This window comes from Cottoperca gobio, chromosome 22 (genome assembly GCF_900634415.1).
Source record: "Cottoperca gobio chromosome 22, fCotGob3.1, whole genome shotgun sequence".
In the NCBI taxonomy this organism is placed as follows: Eukaryota; Metazoa; Chordata; class Actinopteri; order Perciformes; family Bovichtidae; genus Cottoperca; species Cottoperca gobio.
Window position 1 is genome coordinate 2,815,929 of NC_041376.1, and position 19,975 is coordinate 2,835,903.

Below are 19,975 nucleotides of genomic sequence, written 5' to 3' on the forward strand. Positions count from 1 at the left end.
AACCTTTACCTACGTTTAACGTTTACCTACATTTAACCTTTACCTACGTTTAACCTTTACCTACGTTTAACCTTTACCTACGTTTAACGGTTAACCTTTACCTACGGCTAACCTTTACCTACGTTTAACGTTTACCTACATTTAACCTTTACCTACGTTTAACCTTTACCTACGGTTAACCTTTACCTACGGTTAACCTTTACCTACGTTTAACGTTTAACCTTTACCTACGGTTAACCTTTACCTACGTTTAACCTTTACCTACGGTTAACCTTTACCTACGGTTAACGGTTAACCTTTACCTACGGTTAACCTTTACCTACGGTTAACCTTTACCTACAACCTGATGTTCAGCACATAAAGGGACCTCTTGCTGTTAATGTCTCTGCGTCTGTTGCACGCTGTGCACGCAGTGAGCCGAGACCGGGTCAGTCACACAACTCTCCCTGTGAGGATAATCCAAGAGAAGGATCTAGAAGATCAACCAGAGGAGGCATGAAGAGTTCAGCTGTGTGTGAACTACATGTCGCATCCTCTACAGAGGCTCCTACTGTCGGACGACAGCGGGCAAATATACTGACGACCTTAAACACAACACGTTATCTGCTGAACTCTCATGATGTTAATTCCTGAATCACTCTGCTGTTGATCACCACATCACAGCCTGCATGTGCACGCAGGGCAAAGGTCAGCTCACACACAAACCATCAGGACAAACTGAACAGTGTGTGTGTGTGTGTGTGTGTGTGTGTGTGTGTGTGTGTTTACATCTTGATTAGCGGGGGCTTATCAAACACAAGTGATGCTCACAGTGAACAAGCCTTGTGAATCCTGTGTTGCAGGCTGTGCCCTGCATGCCACTAAGCTGATTAGCTAAGAATAACGCCTCCCTGACGGCGAGGACAGGAGGCGATAACGACGGCGTCTGGAGGTAAATATTCAGAGAACATCTTTCAGCCGGTTACCTCACGCTTCCTGGGAACAGCCGAGTCATAGTTCTCCTCCACCGGGTTCTCATTCGTCGCTTCAGAGAAGTCTGAGGCGGGCTCTCTGAACTCCGGCGTGGAGCGGCGGCCGTAACGTTTACTGCCCTTCACAAACTTTGGCTGGATCTCAGGAGAGTCTAAGGAGACACGATCACACAATCACACGATCACACGGAGTCAGGATGTGGTGGTAAAGCTGCACCACAGAGGATTACATTAAATCGAGCCGTCGCCTTGTTTTGTTGCATCCTGATAGATTTCCATGTTTATCCTCTTTCTTCACTTTGTTGTATGAAAGGTGCTAAATAAATAAATAAATAAATAAATAAATAAATAAATAAAGCTCATGATTAATAAACAGAGAAGATGCTCCAGCCTGCAGCAGCTACAGAATCAACGTGTTTCATCTGTTTGAGCGAGAGAAACATTTAGAGCGTGTCCTGAGAATATGTGCAACAATATTTAATGTATTGACACTTTGAGAGTTTATTTAGACTAATAATATATTATATAAACAAAGCGTCTCCAACACAGCTTAGTATAAAACCATCTTTAGCGTTATAGAAAGCCAGCGCTTCGGTCATGACGCCGCAAATACTTCAACTGTCGGCTAATTGGCTTTTGACTGTGTGTAAATGTGACGCTGAGTCAGCATGTGGTCATGTGACTTCCTCGGCTTTCAGTCAACTTCAGCAGCTAAGTTCAGCCTCCGCCCGGCAGGTCTGCTCTGGGAGATGAGCTGTTTGTCTTTGTAAAGTATAAAGCTGGGTGGAGCGCTTCTTCTCTCTCCGACCAACAGAACGTCAAATGGATTTATTTGTCGGCGTGATGCAACACAGGGTTTAGTCCATGATGCTACATGAGACTGATGCATTCCATACAAACAGTCAGCGCTCAGTATTAAAGGCTCGGGCCGACGTGCATTAAAAGAGTGTGTGAGAGATTTCTTTAAAAGACACGTGAGAATCTAGACTTCACCTGGTTTCGATACGGACTCTTCTTCTTCTTGTGGCTCAAAGGTTGACGACAAAACCAGAATCAGTGCGTTCTTGAACTGATCAAAGTCAACCTGAAACAAGAGCAGAAAGAAACTGAGGAAACGGCAGCAATGCAGAATATGTGAAGCAAATAACAAAGCTCAAGACATTCCTGAGCCTGGGACGTAACCGAGTCTGCAGGGTGGAGGAGGGGGTCTGGGTGGAGGAGCAGCGAGGTCACACTTCAACAATCAACAGCTGCTCAGGCTGAATATGTTGATTCTCTTTGTGCGTGGAAGCTGCACATGTTTTTTCTGTTTTGACTTTATTGTTGGATGTCAGGGGAAGGCGATCAGCTCACATTCCCCCACCCCCACCCCAACACACACACACGACAATGGCCGTCCGTCTGTCCACACGCTTCCATTCAAACACATCTTCATCCTCGTCTCCTACTTTAGGCTAAGATCAAACAGGAGATGCTCAGAATGCATTTCATACAGTTCCTCATGGAGCGACAAAGAAAAGCATCTGAATGGTGCCGGCTGCGTTGTCCTGACGACAGACACCTGGGACCCGGCTGATGGGGGAACATTTTCTCCTCAACAAGACGGCGAACAAAGCACCAAAAAGCTCCGAGACACAAAGACCTGAGAGCTGCAGGGCCTCGACTACACGGGCGCCAGCAGGACGCTTTGCACAAGAGGTCAACGAACAACGTTAATACTGCAAATACAACTTTTCTGAGCAAACGGCTGCACACCTGAAGGTGGAGCTGCACACCTGCACACCTGAAGGTGGAGCTGCACACCTGCACACCTGAAGGTGGAGCTGCACACCTGCACACCTGAAGGTGGAGCTGCACACCTGCACACCTGCAGGTGGCGCTGCACACCTGCAGGTGGCGCTGCACACCTGCAGGTGGCGCTGCAACGGGGAAACGATCTGCAAATATTTAATAGATTACATTTTTCATGCAGAAAAAGTCAAAATAAATGTTTTCAGCCTCAAATCTGGAGATTTGCTGCTTTTCTGTTTTCTGATATTAAAGTGACAGAACGAGACATTTAAAGACGTCAGCTGGACTTAAGACATTAAACAGAAAAGACTTGAGCGATGCAGATCTACCTGTAGGACAAAAGGAGTAAACTGACCCTTGCAGTGAGGCGGTCCTCGCTCTGCAGCAGTGTGTGCAGAAGAGCTGGCGTGGCATCGTCCAGGTGCAGGGACTGGCAGAGGTTGGAGAGTTCCTCCGGGCTCAGAGAGCCGGAGCCGCTGGCATCAAAACTGTTAAAAACTTCTTTCAGGCGCTCCTCGTACTGATCCTGCTCTTGGGTGTCATCCATCCCACAGGACAGCACCCTGCCCTGAAACACAAGTCCTGTTTAATATCACGTTCTGACAGCAGCAGCGTGAAGCTTCAGTCCCTGTTACAGAGTCCAAACACGGTGTAGTATATCTATCTATCTATCTATCTATCTATCTATAATATATATATATATATATATATATATATATATATATATATATATATATATATATATATATATATATATATATATATATATATATATATATATATAGAGAGAGATAGAGATAGAGATATATATATATATATAGAGAGATAGAGAGATAGAGATATATAGGTTCCATCAATAATGTGAACACACGACAAAAAGGAACATTTATTCATGATCAACCTCTTTACTATATAGTTGTTCTCGTTTGTCGGCTCGCTGCCTTTTTATTTCTCAGTCATCATCATCATCACCCCCCCCCCCCCCCCCCCTCCTATTATATGATCTATCCGATCGGCGTTGAAAGATACTCACTAACGGCGTGGACCCATGGATCTCGCAGCGAGCCTTCCTACCTGCTCTCTGAGCGACACAGCGTCACTGAGCTTTAGATAATCCAGTTAAAGCACTGAGACGATCAGGGAACCTGACCACACGGCGAGTCTGACGGAGGAGTGCACCTGCAGTCTCTCCATCACAGAGCGGTGACCGTCACAGAGCGGTGACCGTCACAGAGCTGTGACCGTCACAGAGCGGTGACGAGCGGTGACCGTCACAGAGCGGTGACCATCACAGAGCTGTGACGAGCGGTGACCATCACAGAGCTGTGACCGTCAGAGCTGTGACCATCACAGAGCTGTGACGAGCGGTGACCATCACAGAGCTGTGACGAGCGGTGACCATCACAGAGCGGTGACCGTCACAGAGCGGTGACCATCACAGAGCTGTGACCATCACAGAGCTGTGACGAGCGGTGACCATCACAGAGCGGTGACCGTCACAGAGCGGTGACCGTCACAGAGCGGTGACCGCCACAGAGCGGTGACCGTCACAGAGCGGTGACCGTCACAGAGCTGTGACGAGCGGTGACCGTCACAGAGCGGTGACCGTCACAGAGCGGTGACCGTCACAGAGCTGTGACGAGCGGTGACCGTCACAGAGCGGTGACCATCACAGAGCTGTGACCGTCACAGAGCTGTGACCGTCACAGAGCGGTGACCGTCACAGAGCTGTGACGAGCGGTGACCGTCACAGAGCGGTGACCGTCACAGAGCTGTGACCGTCACAGAGCTGTGACGAGCGGTGACCGTCACAGAGCAGTGACCGTCACAGAGCTGTGACCGTCACAGAGCTGTGACGAGCGGTGACCGTCACAGAGCGGTGACCGTCACAGAGCTGTGACCGTCACAGAGCTGTGACGAGCGGTGACCGTCACAGAGCAGTGACCGTCACAGAGCTGTGACCGTCACAGAGCAGTGACCGTCACAGAGCTGTGACCGTCACAGAGCGGTGACCATCACAGAGCTGTGACCGTCACAGAGCTGTGACGAGCGGTGACCGTCACAGAGCGGTGACCGTCACAGAGCGGTGACCGTCACAGAGCAGTGACCGTCACAGAGCGGTGACCGTCACAGGTGATGACAGGCCGTCTGCGTGTTAACCATCTTTTTGTTGTTAAATGTTTTCAGCCTCAACATCTGGAGATTTGCTGCTTTTCTGTTTTATATCAAATGAAAGAGTCGACATAAGAATTCAACCTTCTGGATGATGGAAGCTGATTCTAGACGGTTCTTTAACTCACTTTGTGCTTTACAAATAAAACCAATACTTTCAGGATCAATAGATATAAATAGAATATAAAGCAAACAGGAAGTAACAGGAAGTAACAGGAAGGTGAAGCAGAAGTGACATGAACAACGTTTCACTTCCTATGCAGACGCATCATCGCTGGAGTTGAGACACAATAAAGGAACATTTCACAGCGATTGAGCTTCTTTGCGGCACCAGTCCAACTCACGTTCTCAGGTATCGTTAGCGACTTAATCTTTCATTTTAAAGACGTCGTCATCAAACAGATCTGAATTAATGAAGCAATGACATCATGCAAGCATCAGGTCGGCCAGCTGAAGATAAGGAAGCGCTGAGCCAAACATTCACCTGCTTCCATCATCACTTCTGAAGATTAGATATTTAATACAAGACATTAAAGTGAATATCTTTGGACATTTAAAACAATATATCTGAAACATAACCTGCAGATACTTTGAGCTACACTTTTTATTCTTTATTCTTTATATTATTCTGCATCTTCAGATCTCTTGCTGCAAAGATAATTTCCTCTTGTGGGACAATAAAGATCTGAACAATCATAAGTTTTACATAATAAAGTCCTCCTGCAGCGTAAGGAAAGTTCGATTTAAGACTTTTAAACACTTTGTTCAAATGTTTATTGTAACAAAACATTGAAAAGTGAAATCTACTTTAAATATTCTACTCGTACGTTCCACATCTGAGCAGTTTAAAGACTCATTCTAAAGACCAGGGTTTTATTTTCTGATTAATCATTCAGTGGCTTCAACACTTTCAGGATCGTCCTCTAAGGACTGCAACACGTCTACACAAAGAGTCCTGACCCCGGCTGCTCCAGCTGCTCTCAGCTCGGCCAGGTGTCCCCCTCACACTCGGGGTGTCCCCCTCACACTCGGGGTGTCCATTCACCACAGACAATAGGGACGAAAACCAAATCAGTATTCTGCATCTGCACATTTGAGAGGCTTCTGAAATGTGAGAACCTCGTGGCTCTAGGCAGCTTGTGTAAAGCGACAGTCAGAAATGTTTTTTTATTCCAAATATTGACTAAGTAGGTTTCACGCCACACTGTGCTCGGGTTATGTGTGTGTTCCTCTGAGCCGATTGTCCTGTCTCCTTGTGCTCACGTGTGAAGGTTGAAGGTTAATCCTGCAGCATCCACGACCCGCTAACGTCTCCAACATGTCAATATGGTTCAAACTTTCTTTCACCATCAGCCGAGTGATTGACGTCTTGTAATAATATTTTATAACTATTAAACTAATCGCAAACCATTTGAATAATAAGTTATCTGAGAAAATTAAAGTCACAATTCTGATTCCAGCTTCTTCAAAGTGAATCTTTTCTGTTTCTTTGCTTCTCCATCTCAATAAACTGAATATTTAGGGTGTGATATTCGAGGATGTTTCTGACATTTCATAGACCAAACAACTACTCAAGAGAAGAACGGAGCTAAATGTTAAATCATCCTTCGTTGCAGACCTACATTCAGAAGAAGTATCATCTTCATTCATGTAGAATATGTTTTGCACATATGTTATTGAATGTGTGCACCTGCAGGAGTTAAACACCTACAGCTCTGAAACCCATCTGTGATCCTCGTGCAACACTTTAAATCATATTTAACTTCTAGCATCTCTTGCTTCTCTTTGCACAACAAAGAAACTCCTGTAGTAACTTCTTTGCAAAGTGCATTGCACAAAGAAACTAATAAAATATAATAGCATGTAGTATAATATAATATAATATAATATAATAGCATGTAGTATAATATAATATAATATAATATAATATAATATAATATAATATAATATAATAGCATGTAGTATAATATAATATAATATAATAGCATGTAGTATAATATAATATAATATAATATAATATATATAATAGCATGTAGTATAATATAATATAATATAAATATAATAGCATGTAGTATAGTATAATATAATATAATATAATATCATATAATAAGTATAATAGCATGTAGTATAATATAATATAATAAAATATAATAGCATGTAGTATAATATAATATATAATAAAATAATAATAGTAAATATAATATAATAAAATATAATATAATATAATAGCATGTAGTATAATATAATATAATAAAATATAATAGCATGTAGTATAGTATAATATAATAAAATATAATATAATATAATAGCATGTAGTATAATATAATATAATAAAATATAATAGCATGTAGTATAGTATAATATAATATAATAAAATATAATATAATATAATATAATATAATATAATAGCATGTAGTATAATATAATATAATAAAATATAATAGCATGTAGTATAGTATAATATAATATAATATAATATAATATAATAAAATATAATAGCATGTAGTATAATATAATATAATAAAATATAATAGCATGTAGTATAGTATAATATAATATAATATAATATAATAAAATATAATAGCATGTAGTATAGTATAATATAATATAATATAATATAATAAAATATAATAGCATGTAGTATAATATAATATAATATAATATAATATAATAAATATAATAGCATGTAGTATAATATAATATAATAAAATATAATAGCATGTAGTATAGTATAATATAATATAATATAATATAATATAATATAATAGCATCAAACTGCAAATCACATCCAACACTTCCATATTCCCACCTGAAGACTCGGGTGAAACATACAGAAGTGTGCACCACACAGAGAGTTACATCCTCTCCGAACTGTCCCAGCATGAATCATGAAGTCATTTATTAAACTGAGGCTTTAGAAGCCGTTAAACGCAGTCAAACATCACAAGAAACACAAAGTTAAGTGAAATATGAGCAGTTGTTAGCAGAGGACACGCGGGCAGTGGTTAATGCCCGGATGCAGTTTGACTTCACGCGAGTATGAAGTGCAGAAGTTAGCTAGCTGCGCGAGGGACCCGCAGAAAGTGATGCTATGCTAACGCTGCTAATGTCTCATCCGTGTTTTTAAACACTCACCAAAGTCTCGGAAGCTGGGCGACAGTTGGCTCCTTGTCCAACTGATGTTAGTGAATAACGCGAACTTTAAACTGTAAGAAAACACACTTCTTCTCCCCGGACGTCGCGGTCCCCTCGCCGGGATAATCCTCCAGGAAGATGCGGTAAGAGAGCCGTCAGCTGGGGGGTGCAGTCGGGGTGTTTTATCCCCAGAAGTCCTCGCAGAGGATGTGTGGGCGCTTTGTGTGCTCGGCGGTGTCTCATCCTCCTCCGGCTGGGAGCGGATTTTGAAAAGCGGCCGGTGGAGGAAGGGGCGGTGACCGGAGCCCGGGGCGGTGACCGGAGCCCGGGGCGGTGACCGGAGCCCGGGGCGGTGACCGGAGCCCGGGGCGGTGACCGGAGCCTGAGTGGACACAGCCTGGCCCCCTGTGGACCAAACTGAGTATAGTACAATAATATAATATACAGTATAGATGTAATTGTTTTCTGTCTCTTTGTAGTCGTTTTGTGTGTCTTTGTGGTTGTTTTCTGTCTCTTTGTAGTCGTTTTGTGTCTCTTTGTAATTGTTTTGTGTCTCTTTGTAGTCGTTTTGTGTCTCTTTGTAGTCGTTTTGTGTCTCTTTGTAATTGTTTTGTGTCTCTTTGTAATTGTTTTGTGTCCCTTTGTAGTCGTTTTGTGTCTCTTTGTAATTGTTTTGTGTCTCTTTGTAGTCGTTTTGTGTCCCTTTGTAGTCGTTTTGTGTCTCTTTGTAGTCGTTTTGTGTCCCTTTGTAGCCGTTTTGTGTCTCTTTGTAATTGTTTTGTGTCTCTTTGTAATTGTTTTGTGTCTCTTTGTAGTCATTTTGTGTCTCTTTGTAGCTGTTTTGTGTCTCTTTGTAGTCGTTTTGTGTCTCTTTGTAGTTGTTTTGTGTCTCTTTGTAGCTGTTTTGTGTCTCTTTGTAATTGTTTTGTGTCTCTTTGTAGTCATTTTGTGTCTCTTTGTAGCTGTTTTGTGTCTCTTTGTAGTCGTTTTGTGTCTCTTTGTAGCTGTTTTGTGTCTCTTTGTAGTCGTTTTGTGTCTCTTTGTAGTTGTTTTGTGTCTCTTTGTAGTTGTTTTGTGTCTCTTTGTAGTCGTTTTGTGTCTCTTTGTAGTCATTTTGTGTCTCTTTGTAGTCATTTTGTGTCTCTTTGTAGCTGTTTTGTGTCTCTTTGTAATTGTTTTGTGTCTTTATAGTCGTTTTGTGTCTTTTTGTAGTCGTTTTGTGTCTCTTTGTAGTCATTTTGTGTCTCTTTGTAGTTGTTTTGTGTCTCTTTGTAGTCGTTTTGTGTCTCTTTGTAGTTGTTTTGTGTCTCTTTGTAGTCGTTTTGTGTCTCTTTGTAGTCATTTTGTGTCTCTTTGTAGCTGTTTTGTGTCTCTTTGTAATTGTTTTGTGTCTTTATAGTCATTGTGTGTCTCTTTGTAATTGTTTTGTGTCTTTTTGTAGTCGTTTTGTGTCTTTTTGTAGTCGTTTTGTGTCTCTTTGTAGTCATTTTGCGTCTCTTTGTAGTCATTTTGTGTCTCTTTGTAGTTGTTTTGTGTCTCTTTGTAGTCGTTTTGTGTCTCTTTGTAGCTGTTTTGTGTCTCTTTGTAGTCATTTTGTGTCTCTTTGTAATTGTTTTGTGTCTCTTTGTAGTCATTTTGTGTCTCTTTATAGCTGTTTTGTGTCTCTTTGTAGTCGTTTTGTGTCTCTTTGTAGTTGTTTTGTGTCTCTTTGTAGTTGTTTTGTGTCTCTTTGTGTCTCTTTGTAGTTGTTTTGTGTCTCTTTGTAGTCGTTTTGTGTCTCTTTGTAGTCATTTGTGTCTCTTTGTAGCTGTTTTGTGTCTCTTTGTAGTTGTTTTGTGTCTTTATAGTCATTGTGTGTCTCTTTGTAATTGTTTTGTGTCTTTTTGTAGTCGTTTTGTGTCTCTTTGTAGTCATTTTGTGTCTCTTTGTAGTTGTTTTGTGTCTCTTTGTGGTTGTTTTGTGTCTTTATAGTCATTGTGTGTCTCTTTGTATTCGTTTTGTGTCTCTTTGCAGTTGTTTGTGTCTCTTTGTAATTGTTTTGTCTCTCTTTGTAGTCATTTTGTGTCTCTTTGTAGACGTTTTGTGTCTCTTTGTAATTGTTTTGTGTCTCTTTGTAGTTGTTTTGTGTCTCTTTGTAGTTGTTTTGTGTCTCTTTGTAGTCATTTTGTGTCTCTTTTTAGTTGTTTTGTGTCTCTTTGTAGTTGTTTTGTGTCTCTTTGTAGCTGTTTTGTGTCTCTTTGTAGTCGTTTTGTGTCTCTTTGTAGTCGTTTTGTGTCTCTTTGTAGTCGTTTTGTGTCTCTTTGTAGTTGTTTTGTGTGTCTTTGTTGTTTTGTGTCTCTTTGTAATTGTTTTTGTGTCTCTTTGTAGTTGTTTTGTGTGTCTTTGTTGTTTTGTGTCTCTTTGTAATTGTTTTGTGTCTCTTTGTAGTTGTTTTGTGTCTCTTTGTAATTGTTTTGTGTCTCTTTGTAGTTGTTTTGTGTCTCTTTGTAGACGTTTTGTGTCTCTTTGTAATTGTTTTGTGTCTTTTTGTAGTCGTTTTGTGTCTCTTTGTAGTCATTTTGTGTCTCTTTGTAGTCGTTTAGCGTTTCTTTGTGATTGTTTTGGCCCTTTTTTTAGTCGTTGTCAGTCTCTTTGCAGCAAAAGTAACAAAAGATGCCAGATGATTGTAGCGTAAAAAGTACAATATTTCCCAGTGGGGTAGAAATAGAAAATACCTCAAATGTGTACTTAAGTACAGTGCTTGAGTAAATGTACTTAGTTACTGTCCACCACTGATAGCTCCTCCTATGTTTTTCAGTATCTTGCAGAAGGAAAGAAAATATGTGTTCTCATGGCAGCGCTCAGTGTGTTCACTCTACACAATGTATTCTGCTGAAACCAAACTGGGCTATTTACTCAAAACAATGAAAAACTGTACGTGAGTCTCATCTCTTGGTTCATGACAACTGATAACTTTTTCATCTTCCCCTTTTTAGCGCGAGTTTAATGGATCACTGTTTGCAAATATACTCTCATGACCTGAATATAACGTGTCGGTCTGCAGGGGCTGTACAATAAAACCCTGAATCCAGTGGTGGAATCAGAATCAGCCATGCATTCCAACACCCATACTCCCATACTATTAAGTATGCCAGAAAAATATTTAGTATGTCCAAATACATAGTATGTATGCCAAAAATACCAGATATAAGAGCAAGATGGTCAAAGTGAAGCGCTTGGGACGAAGTAGTGTCCAAGTTGCATGCAAACAGCATGCAGCAGTATGTACTTTGTAAGGGCCGCTGCAATTTGTGTTAAAAGAAAAAGTATGTGATTTGAAAAGGTTTATTGTTGATTTTCACGTACAAGGAATTTGCTTTGGTGTATTGGTGCATAACATAAATATAGTAAGAGGAAATTTAATAAAAATAAAAGCTAGTACAAAAATCAAGAAATATAAAAATAGAATAAAAGAAAATTACATTAAAATATTTTAAAAATGTGTAGAATATATGTGAATTAAAAGGAAAGCTGTACAAAAACAAAATACTATAAAACAATTTTATAAAAATATGACACTCAGCACATTTAGTACTGCACTTTAAGGTTACTTGAGTATTTCGATTTCCCGCTATTTATTGTTCTTTATACTCCGATGCAGAAACTGTGCACATGAAGATTCTACACACAAAACATGATCAACGAATAAAATATGCATTGTTATAGATTAGATTAGAAATATATGAAATGATCTATATTAGTTATATCAATGCATCAATAATTGTGTTTTTCTTTCATATTATAGGTGAAGTTTAACAAATATTACTATGTTTTTAAATGTATTTATGTATTATAATACTTATTGTTTTCCTTTATGTATACATTTCTTCTTTTTTTAAGAGTGTTTATTCTGTATCTGTTGACATTGACAAAATAAGTTTTTTAATAAAAACGTTTCATTCAACAATAATTGTAATCCAATAATATAATACGTAATTATCCATTTTAGATTATGAGTACTTTCATTTTTTAAATAATTATTCTGTGCTTTTACTCAAGTAATCTTTTAAATACAGAACTACGTCAACAAACTCCAACACCCAGAATGCCTTGCAGTGCACAGTGGTGCCCTGATGTCAGCTGGGTATTTTCCGTGCTGTTGTTTGGAGTGTTTGAACCACTGGATCAAACGTGAGCCAATAGCTGCAGAGGAGAGAAATTATTCAGTTGAACTTTGACCCTTTGATTTTTCTGCGTTTCCCAACATGTCATGTTTCAGCTGATTCTCCCGCAGCTCCCGCAGCTCTCGGTCGAAACCAGGAAAACGTAACTCCCGCATTTAGTTGGTGCAGGAAGTGTTTCACCTGAGCAGGATGAGGAGAGCCGCGTTGTTCGTGCTCTCCGTGTACGCCTCCGTGCCCGTCCTCCTCTACCTGCTGCCCTGGACCCTGGGCCATGCCATCTTCTGTCACTTGTGTGAGTAATGCGTGCTGTCATAGGAAGCAGTTTAACGCTTCGGCAAGCACGCGCGTTGCTTTGTGAAGGAGATGTAATATTCTTATTTTAATATACATACAGAAACAACGTGTATTCATCAGGAATGTTCGTGTCCTCTGTGGGGGGTCGTGACACGGAGGACTCCCTGAGAGACATTCTGACTGTTAATGGAAACACTGGTTAAATAAAGGTTTTTAAAAAAACACCAGGCACGCAGTCTAAAGGCGTTTCAGCACATCCGGGGCTTTCACAGTTCTGTTCACCAGGAAGTCTTAGATTTAGAATCTTAACTAGATTTTAATTTACACATTAACATATTTTAAATGTGCTTCCTGCTCATTTTCAGACATTTTCCTCACAGAGCAGGTGTTAACATTAGTTTTTATATTTGTTTCTAATATTCATCAAATATGAAAGACTTACATGTAAAATATATCTTTTATTATTACAAAATTGTGCCTTGTAATGTACTTTTGTGGAAAATAATGATTCTCCTTCCATTACAAGGGAAGTGTTATGAAAAATAAATAAATGACATTATTATTATTATTATTATTATTATTATTATATAAATATAAAGAACCCTTTTCTTCTGGGTCTCAGGAGGATAAGTGTGTTGTGGTTAAAAGGTATGTTAATGTATAATATCACACTTCATTTAGATGTAAAAGTAATATACAAGACTCATACAGTATATTACAATGTGGTACAATACTAACGATATGAAACCTCACATTGTGATAATTCACTTTTATTTTCATTATCAATTAATCTTCCAAACATTTCTTTCTTTAGATTTATTTGGTGTATAAAATGTGAGAAGTGATTTTAAATGTCTTGTTCTGTCACTTTAATATGTTCTAAAAGCAACAGAGTAAACAGCTGCGATCATCTCCCTGTGACTCGACTGATCTTGTGACGAACAATATGATGGGATGTGATGAGACTTTAATTAAAGCGCATACTGACCTTGCACGCTCTTTGCAGTGAGGTTTCCATTCTTCGTGGACCTCGGCAGACCTGAAGACGTGCTGAACCACACGTGCAACTTCTACCTCGGCACGGAGAAGGGCGTCTCGGTGGGCGTCTGGTAGGTCGTCTCTGGCTCCCTGCTTTGTCCCCTGAAGTGCACTTGAAAGCACCACGAGCACGTTCAGGCTCCTCCGGAGTGAATGGGACCACGACCTGCTCGCTTATCTGCACAAAACCCGTCAGCCGCTCGTCTAAAACACAAGTGTTTGTCTTTGTGTCTCGTAGGCACACGCTGCCTGCCAGCCAATGGGAGGAGGCCGCGGGGAGAGGCCCGGAGTGGTACCGGGAAACTCTGGGAGACGGGCGGCCTGTTATTATCTATCTCCATGGAAACTTAGGGACCAGGTGGGGTGAGAGCGGCACGATGGGGACTCTTGAATTGATCCTAATGGAGTCTCGTGGGGATCAGGCGACTGCTCGGGCCCCCGGGTTCATCCACTGTTTGTTTGTATTCATTGCTCTCGTGTTGTTTCTGCAGGGCCATCAATCACCGAGTGGAGCTGGTGAAGGTACGCGTCGTTTTAAACACTTTCTTTAGTGTAAGAACAAACTGCACAACGCTTCATCTGATTGGTGGAAAGCAGGGCCGCAGGAAGGGGGGCCCAGAAGGGGGGCCCACATTTAAATACATTGTTTAAAAAGAAATGATAATTTAAATCACTGCTGATGTCATATTATCATCTCTATTATTCTAATAATAATCTGAGCCCGACAGACCGTGCATCTTCACAAAACAATTTATTTACATTTTGACTTTCAGAGAAAATTGTAAATTTGAGTTGTTGCAGGAACGTGTTTTAAATGTAGATGAAAGTAATATTCCTGTGTTTCAGATCTTAAGTGCTGCAGGATATCACGTGCTATCGTTGGACTACAGAGGTAAGAGGCTGCTGATCGTTGTGTTCGGGGTCCTGGAGACCCGCGGCCTCTTCACACACGTCACACAGTATTTATAACACATTCACACATTACATATGATTTGTCTGGATGTCTCGACGCCTCCTGAAGCTTTGCTTCTCTCACTGAGGTTTCGGAGACTCCTCTGGGGAGCCCAGTGAAGCAGGTCTGACCAGCGACGCCCTCTTCCTGTTGCGCTGGGCGCAGCAGCAGAGCCGAGGAGCCGCCGTGTGTCTGTGGGGACACTCGCTCGGCTCCGGGTCAGTTTACAGTCACGTGCACCGTGCAGGACGCTGACGGAGACGTGAGACGTGTCTAACACTCTTTCTGTTTCCACAGTGTGGCGACCAACACGGCATTAAAGGTACAAGAGCAAGGTGAGTTCAAGTCTCCACAGTGAACACACACACACAGTGAACTCACACAGTGAACACACACACAGTGAACACACACACACACACAGTGAACACACACACACACACGTGTCGTGTTGCTTCACTGCAGGCTCTGCTGTGGACGCTGTGATCCTGGAAGCTGCATTTACAACCGTTGGAGACGTTGTTGCGATCCATCCCATCACCAGGGTGAGCCTCGCTCACACTTCCTGTAACCTCGTCGTGTTTCTCTGGCACATTTAACCCGAGCGTTTGCTTCTCACTTCCTCGCTATAATGAACCTGCTGGCAGGATGTAGCCTGAGGATCTTTCACTAGTTTTAATAATTACACGTTCATTGCTTTTTAAAGAGTACTTTATATTAAAATAAATAATATGTATTTCTGTGCAGAGGACTGAACACTAAATAAAAACAATATTAAATTAAAGTCAGAATATTCTTACATCACTGATTTTAAATCCTGTTGCATAAAGTTCCCGGATGTTAAACCCAAAGACATTTCTGTTCTGCAAACATGTTTTTATTATTAGTTCACAGGAAATGATAAATATTTGTGTTTCCAGATGTACATGTTCCTTCCAGGGTTCGAGAGTTTGCTCTGGAACATTCTGGAAACCAACAACATCGTGTTTGCAAGCGACAAAAAGTGAGTGTTGCTCTATTCTGTGGAGACAGTTCTAAATAATACATGTGCAAATATAAAGAGGAATAAACTAATACAATATATAATAATATAAACTGTGGGGATGTAAATGTATAAAATAGTAAATATGTATATATGATTAATTGTCACATTTATTTAAATGTTTTGCCTGTCTTAATATATATCTTAATATAGAATTATTAATGCTACATATTTATATGTATAATGTATTCCTCTTTATATTTGCACATGTATTCTTTATGACTCCATATGTTCCGACCAGTGTAAAATACTACATTTTATTCAGCTGATAATCCTGTGAACAGTTTGGAGACGCTGACGAGCCCGCTGCTCATCCTGCATTCGGAGGATGACAGCGTCGTACCGTATCACATGGGTCAGAAGGTACGTGCTTCTACAAGCTTTCACATCATTTCCGTGAGGACGCTCCGGCTTCCTGTGACTGTGCTTTGTGTCTGCAGCTGTACGAGATCTCCCTCCAGGCTAAGAAACAACACAACTCAGATGTTCAGGTGGAAATGATCTCCTACGATGCACATCTGGGATTCTCCCACAACAACATCTACTTAGATCCCAATCTGTCCCATGTGGTCGGGTAAGTTCAGTCCAACACGGCAACAATTAAAGAATATTCCACCACGAGCCTCTGATGCCACTTCATTCCCTCTCCTGCCTCCTCGGCGTCACACTGGAGCTGCAACGACGAGTCAACAAACATCTCAAACTGTTGATGATCAAGAAGTCCTGAAGTTTTCAGCTCCTTAAATATGAAGATTTGCTGCTTCTGTTTGAAATCAGATTAAAGTGACAAACATTTAAAGACTTAATGATTCATCCAGAAGATCATGTTAGTGGTTAGTTACAGCTCCATTCCAAACACATGTTCACGAGAACTTGTTTAAAGCTCTACGAGCAGCTGAAGAAGAGTTTAATGCTTCAGTGTGAAGACTGACGAAGACTCGGCTCCGTTTACTTCATCAGGACTTTTCTGGTTCTTCGTTCACGAGGAGGCAGGAGAGCAATAAAGTTTTATTCAACAGTAACTGAACGCCGGGTCAGTCTGGTGGAATATTCTTTAGTTTCCTGTGTTTCCTGTAACCTGTCCAGAAACTGAACTCCTCAGGAAACAGGAAATTAAGTCAGATTTTCTTTTGGTTGCAGGAAATTTCTAGAAAAGCTGCAGCGACGGTAGAGCGTCTGCGTCCTCCAGAGACGGTAGAGCGTCTGCGTCCTCCAGAGACGGTAGAGCGTCTGCGTCCTCCAGAGACGGTAGAGCGTCTGCGTCCTCCAGAGACGGTAGAGCGTCTGCGTCCTCCAGAGACGTGAACGAGGCCCGCCAGATTTATTTATCTCTCAATGAGTCTAAAATAAAAACACTGAATCTACAGATATATCAGACATGTTTATTTCAACACAGGGACAAAGTTTCTTTCCTTAAAGAGATACAGATAAATGTTGTCTGCCGTGCGCTCAGGCGTCTCAGCATGAAGTCGCAGGAATGCAAATAAGCATCCTGTTTATACTCAGACGCTTCTTACTGTACGTGTTGATGCTAACGGACTGACAGACGTGTGATGCGAGCGCTCCTGAGAGGAAAGGGATTCCTTTTCTACCTTTCAATTGTTCTGTGTTTAAGACTGAAACAGGGGAAACAGGGGAAACAGGATCATGTTTGTTACCTTCAGGTTCATTTCTTCTGTAATACACATGTTGGCCACCAGAGGGCACCACAGCCCCAGACTCTACATAAGACTACATGTTTTCTTCCAGGTGAGTTTAAGTAATGTTACGTAACCTGCCAACACAATAAAAGAACAACGTGTTTACAGAACATGCAGAAACTAAAGCGTGGGGGCGTGGTGCATTCTGGGGGCTGAACGAGTATCACAACATCAAAGATTCACCTGCAAAGTGTTTGTCACACCTGGTCAGTCATAAAACCTTCAGAGCAGATGTAGAAAACCACCAGACTGGGCTCTCAGGGCTTCCGTAGCTTCACGTGCATTGACAATAAGAAGTGTTCAGAAAATGAAAACGTGCAGATTGGATCTCCGTCCTTGGAGAAAGTCATGTGACTTGAAGGTTAGAAGCACGAGGACGGAACCTGAACGTGTGCAGCCTCACATCTTCTTCAGAGCTCGGGCCGTTTCTTTGATGGCTTCTCTCGGCTCGTTGGGCGGCGGGATCTTCAGGTCGGTGGGCTCCACGCCCCACACCTCGGTGGCGTACTCCGTGATGGTCCTGTCGCTGGAGAACTTCCCTGTGGCAGCGATGTTCCTGATCACCATCTTCGTCCACGCCTTCGGATTCTTTGAGAGGAATAAAACATGTTAAAAAGGTTTCACATGTTTTTTGGTCAAATAAATGTAAAGAAACGGAAACAAAGTATCGTGTTGAACATCTGCACCTCTGAGGGACGTGTCAGTCAAGTCGTTATTTTACAGTCCCAGATTCTTTAAACAAAGGACAGAAAACAGCTGATCTGTTTATACTGCGTCAATAACTGAGGGTCATTTCTCCAAGACAAGAACTTCATGTTTAAAGTCTTCATTTCTGAGCTGCAGGGATGGAATGAACGTGTGACGGAGCTGCTCACACCTGACGGAGCTGCTCACACCTGACGGAGCTGCTCACACCTCACCTGATACAGTTTGCTGACTTGCTCCTGGCTCCTCATGTAATCCTCGAAGTCTGCAAACACTTTGAAGCTGAAGAGAAGAAAACAGTTCGACCATCATGAGAAGAAAACTAAGTATTTACTAAAGTACTGCAGAAAATACAACTTAGAGCTGCTCTACACGCGCTGCTCTACACGCGCTGCTCTACACGCGCTGCTCTACACGCGCTGCTCTACACGCGCTGCTCTACACAAGTTACTTTGCAGCTTCATGTTATTAATATAAAATATAGTTTTATACCTGCAGTATATAAAGTTAAATAAGCTCCAGCTGCAACATTGAGATGAACACATTAATATCTAGAGATATAGATATCTCTAGATATTATAATAACTCGGACTTTTATCTGAGTTATTATAATAATAATTATTGTTAATTATTATAATAACAACATTGGCTTCCTCCCGGTGCTCACCGGTCGTTTTTGAAGAGCATGTCCGTGACGTCCTTGAACAGCTCGGGGTTCTTGGGGCTGAAGAACCCGCTGGTGATCTGGTCCATCACGTGCTTCAGCTCTGGGATCTTCTTGTAGTACGACATGGCGTCATATCTGAAACAAGCCACAAGTTAAAGCAACATAACTTCTTTATTTAACACAAAGAGCTCCAACAGCGCCGCACCCCTTCTGGTCCATCGCAGCCACGTCCTCCACCCTCATGCCGAAGATGAACAGGTTCTCCTCCCCGGCCTCCTCGGCCATCTCCACGTTGGCTCCGTCCATGGTGCCGATGGTCAGAGCGCCGTTCAGCATGAACTTCATGTTTCCGGTTCCTGAGGCTTCGGTGCCGGCGGTGGAGATCTGCTGCGACAGGTCGGTGGCAGGAATCACTGAGGAGCAAAGAGTCGACGTCACAGAAGCTCAGGAGACGCTCGATGTTCCTGCAGGTTCTCCTCACGTCTCACGTCAGGGATGAGGTGCACGGAAATATAAAGACTGATCAACTAAATAAGATTACTTTTATTTATTAAAGAAACTAAAGTGTCGACAACTTGAGACTTTCACACATGTAGTGACTTTAAACACTGGACTTAATAAAGATTAAATATAATTTAATAAAATAATATTATCTGGGGGGGGGGGGTTATGTAAAAGTATTTAATTAAATGGAAATATTAATGAACAGATTTTAAATGAATAAATGGGAACTTTGCACACGTTGGTTATAATAATAATAATAATAATAATAATAATAATAATAATAATAATGCTTCAGCAGATACAGAACAACATCTTGCAGGTTTGGTTCTTCACGTCACCTTTCTCTGCCAGAGACACGCGGTAGTTCTCCAGGAAGATGACCTTCAGCTTGTTTCCCACCACAGGGTCGTTGTTCACCACTTCAGCCACGGCGGTGATGAGCCGGATGATCATCTTCGCCATGTGGTACCCGGGAGCAGCCTGGGGGGGGGTGGGGGAAGAGGTTAAAGTATCACAGTTTACAGCTACCTGTCCAACATGAGCGCTTCCTGCAGAGATACCTTCCCCCCGATGATCACCGTCCGAGGAACAAAAGGAGCCGTTGGGTTCATCCTGATGCCTTGGAACAAAAACACAAAGCGAAGTGAAAACAGAAACAAACTCGTAACAATACGAGTTATAATAAGATGCAAACTCGTAACAATACGAGTTATAATAAGATGCAAACTCGTAACAATAAGTTATAATAAGATGCAAACTCGTAACAATACGAGTTATAATAAGATGCAAACTCGTAACAATACGAGTTATAATAAGATGCAAACTCGTAACAATACGAGTTATA

General features: G+C 41.4%; 3 protein-coding genes across 4 annotated transcripts in view; 1 reads left to right on the top strand and 2 right to left on the bottom strand.

Annotated features, from left to right (window-relative positions):
* Window positions 1-8,391, bottom strand: part of nin (ninein (GSK3B interacting protein)) — a 25,658-nt gene extending 17,267 nt beyond the window's left edge. Inside the window, exons 1-4 of the mRNA XM_029460440.1 lie at window positions 8,070-8,391; window positions 3,118-3,330; window positions 1,965-2,055; window positions 966-1,123 (exon numbers count right to left, since the gene is read on the bottom strand). Of these exons, the coding sequence (XP_029316300.1) occupies window positions 966-1,123; window positions 1,965-2,055; window positions 3,118-3,309 (441 nt within the window). The 5' untranslated portion in view covers window positions 3,310-3,330; window positions 8,070-8,391. The remainder of the gene's footprint in view (window positions 1-965; window positions 1,124-1,964; window positions 2,056-3,117; window positions 3,331-8,069) is intronic.
* Window positions 8,195-16,923, top strand: LOC115027244 (monoacylglycerol lipase ABHD12-like). 2 transcript variants are annotated; one of them, XM_029460445.1, is made up of 13 exons: window positions 8,195-8,212; window positions 12,328-12,524; window positions 13,533-13,635; window positions 13,803-13,922; window positions 14,056-14,086; window positions 14,411-14,456; window positions 14,605-14,734; window positions 14,814-14,851; window positions 14,979-15,058; window positions 15,434-15,516; window positions 15,840-15,918; window positions 15,996-16,129; window positions 16,696-16,923. In XM_029460445.1, the coding sequence occupies exons 2-13, from the start codon at window positions 12,422-12,424 to the stop codon at window positions 16,724-16,726; spliced, it is 978 nt and encodes a 325-aa protein (XP_029316305.1). In that variant the 5' UTR covers window positions 8,195-8,212; window positions 12,328-12,421; the 3' UTR covers window positions 16,727-16,923. The 2 variants fall into 2 exon arrangements, with proteins under 2 accessions (XP_029316305.1, XP_029316306.1); XM_029460446.1 differs by lacking the exon at window positions 8,195-8,212 and having other exon boundaries at window positions 12,184-12,524; window positions 16,696-16,718; window positions 16,773-16,923.
* The window catches only part of pygl (phosphorylase, glycogen, liver), an 11,702-nt gene continuing 8,650 nt past the window's right edge, over window positions 16,924-19,975 (bottom strand). The window contains 6 exon segments of the mRNA XM_029460441.1: window positions 16,924-17,843; window positions 18,176-18,242; window positions 18,628-18,762; window positions 18,833-19,040; window positions 19,470-19,611; window positions 19,692-19,750. Of these exon segments, the coding sequence (XP_029316301.1) occupies window positions 17,655-17,843; window positions 18,176-18,242; window positions 18,628-18,762; window positions 18,833-19,040; window positions 19,470-19,611; window positions 19,692-19,750 (800 nt within the window). The 3' untranslated portion in view covers window positions 16,924-17,654.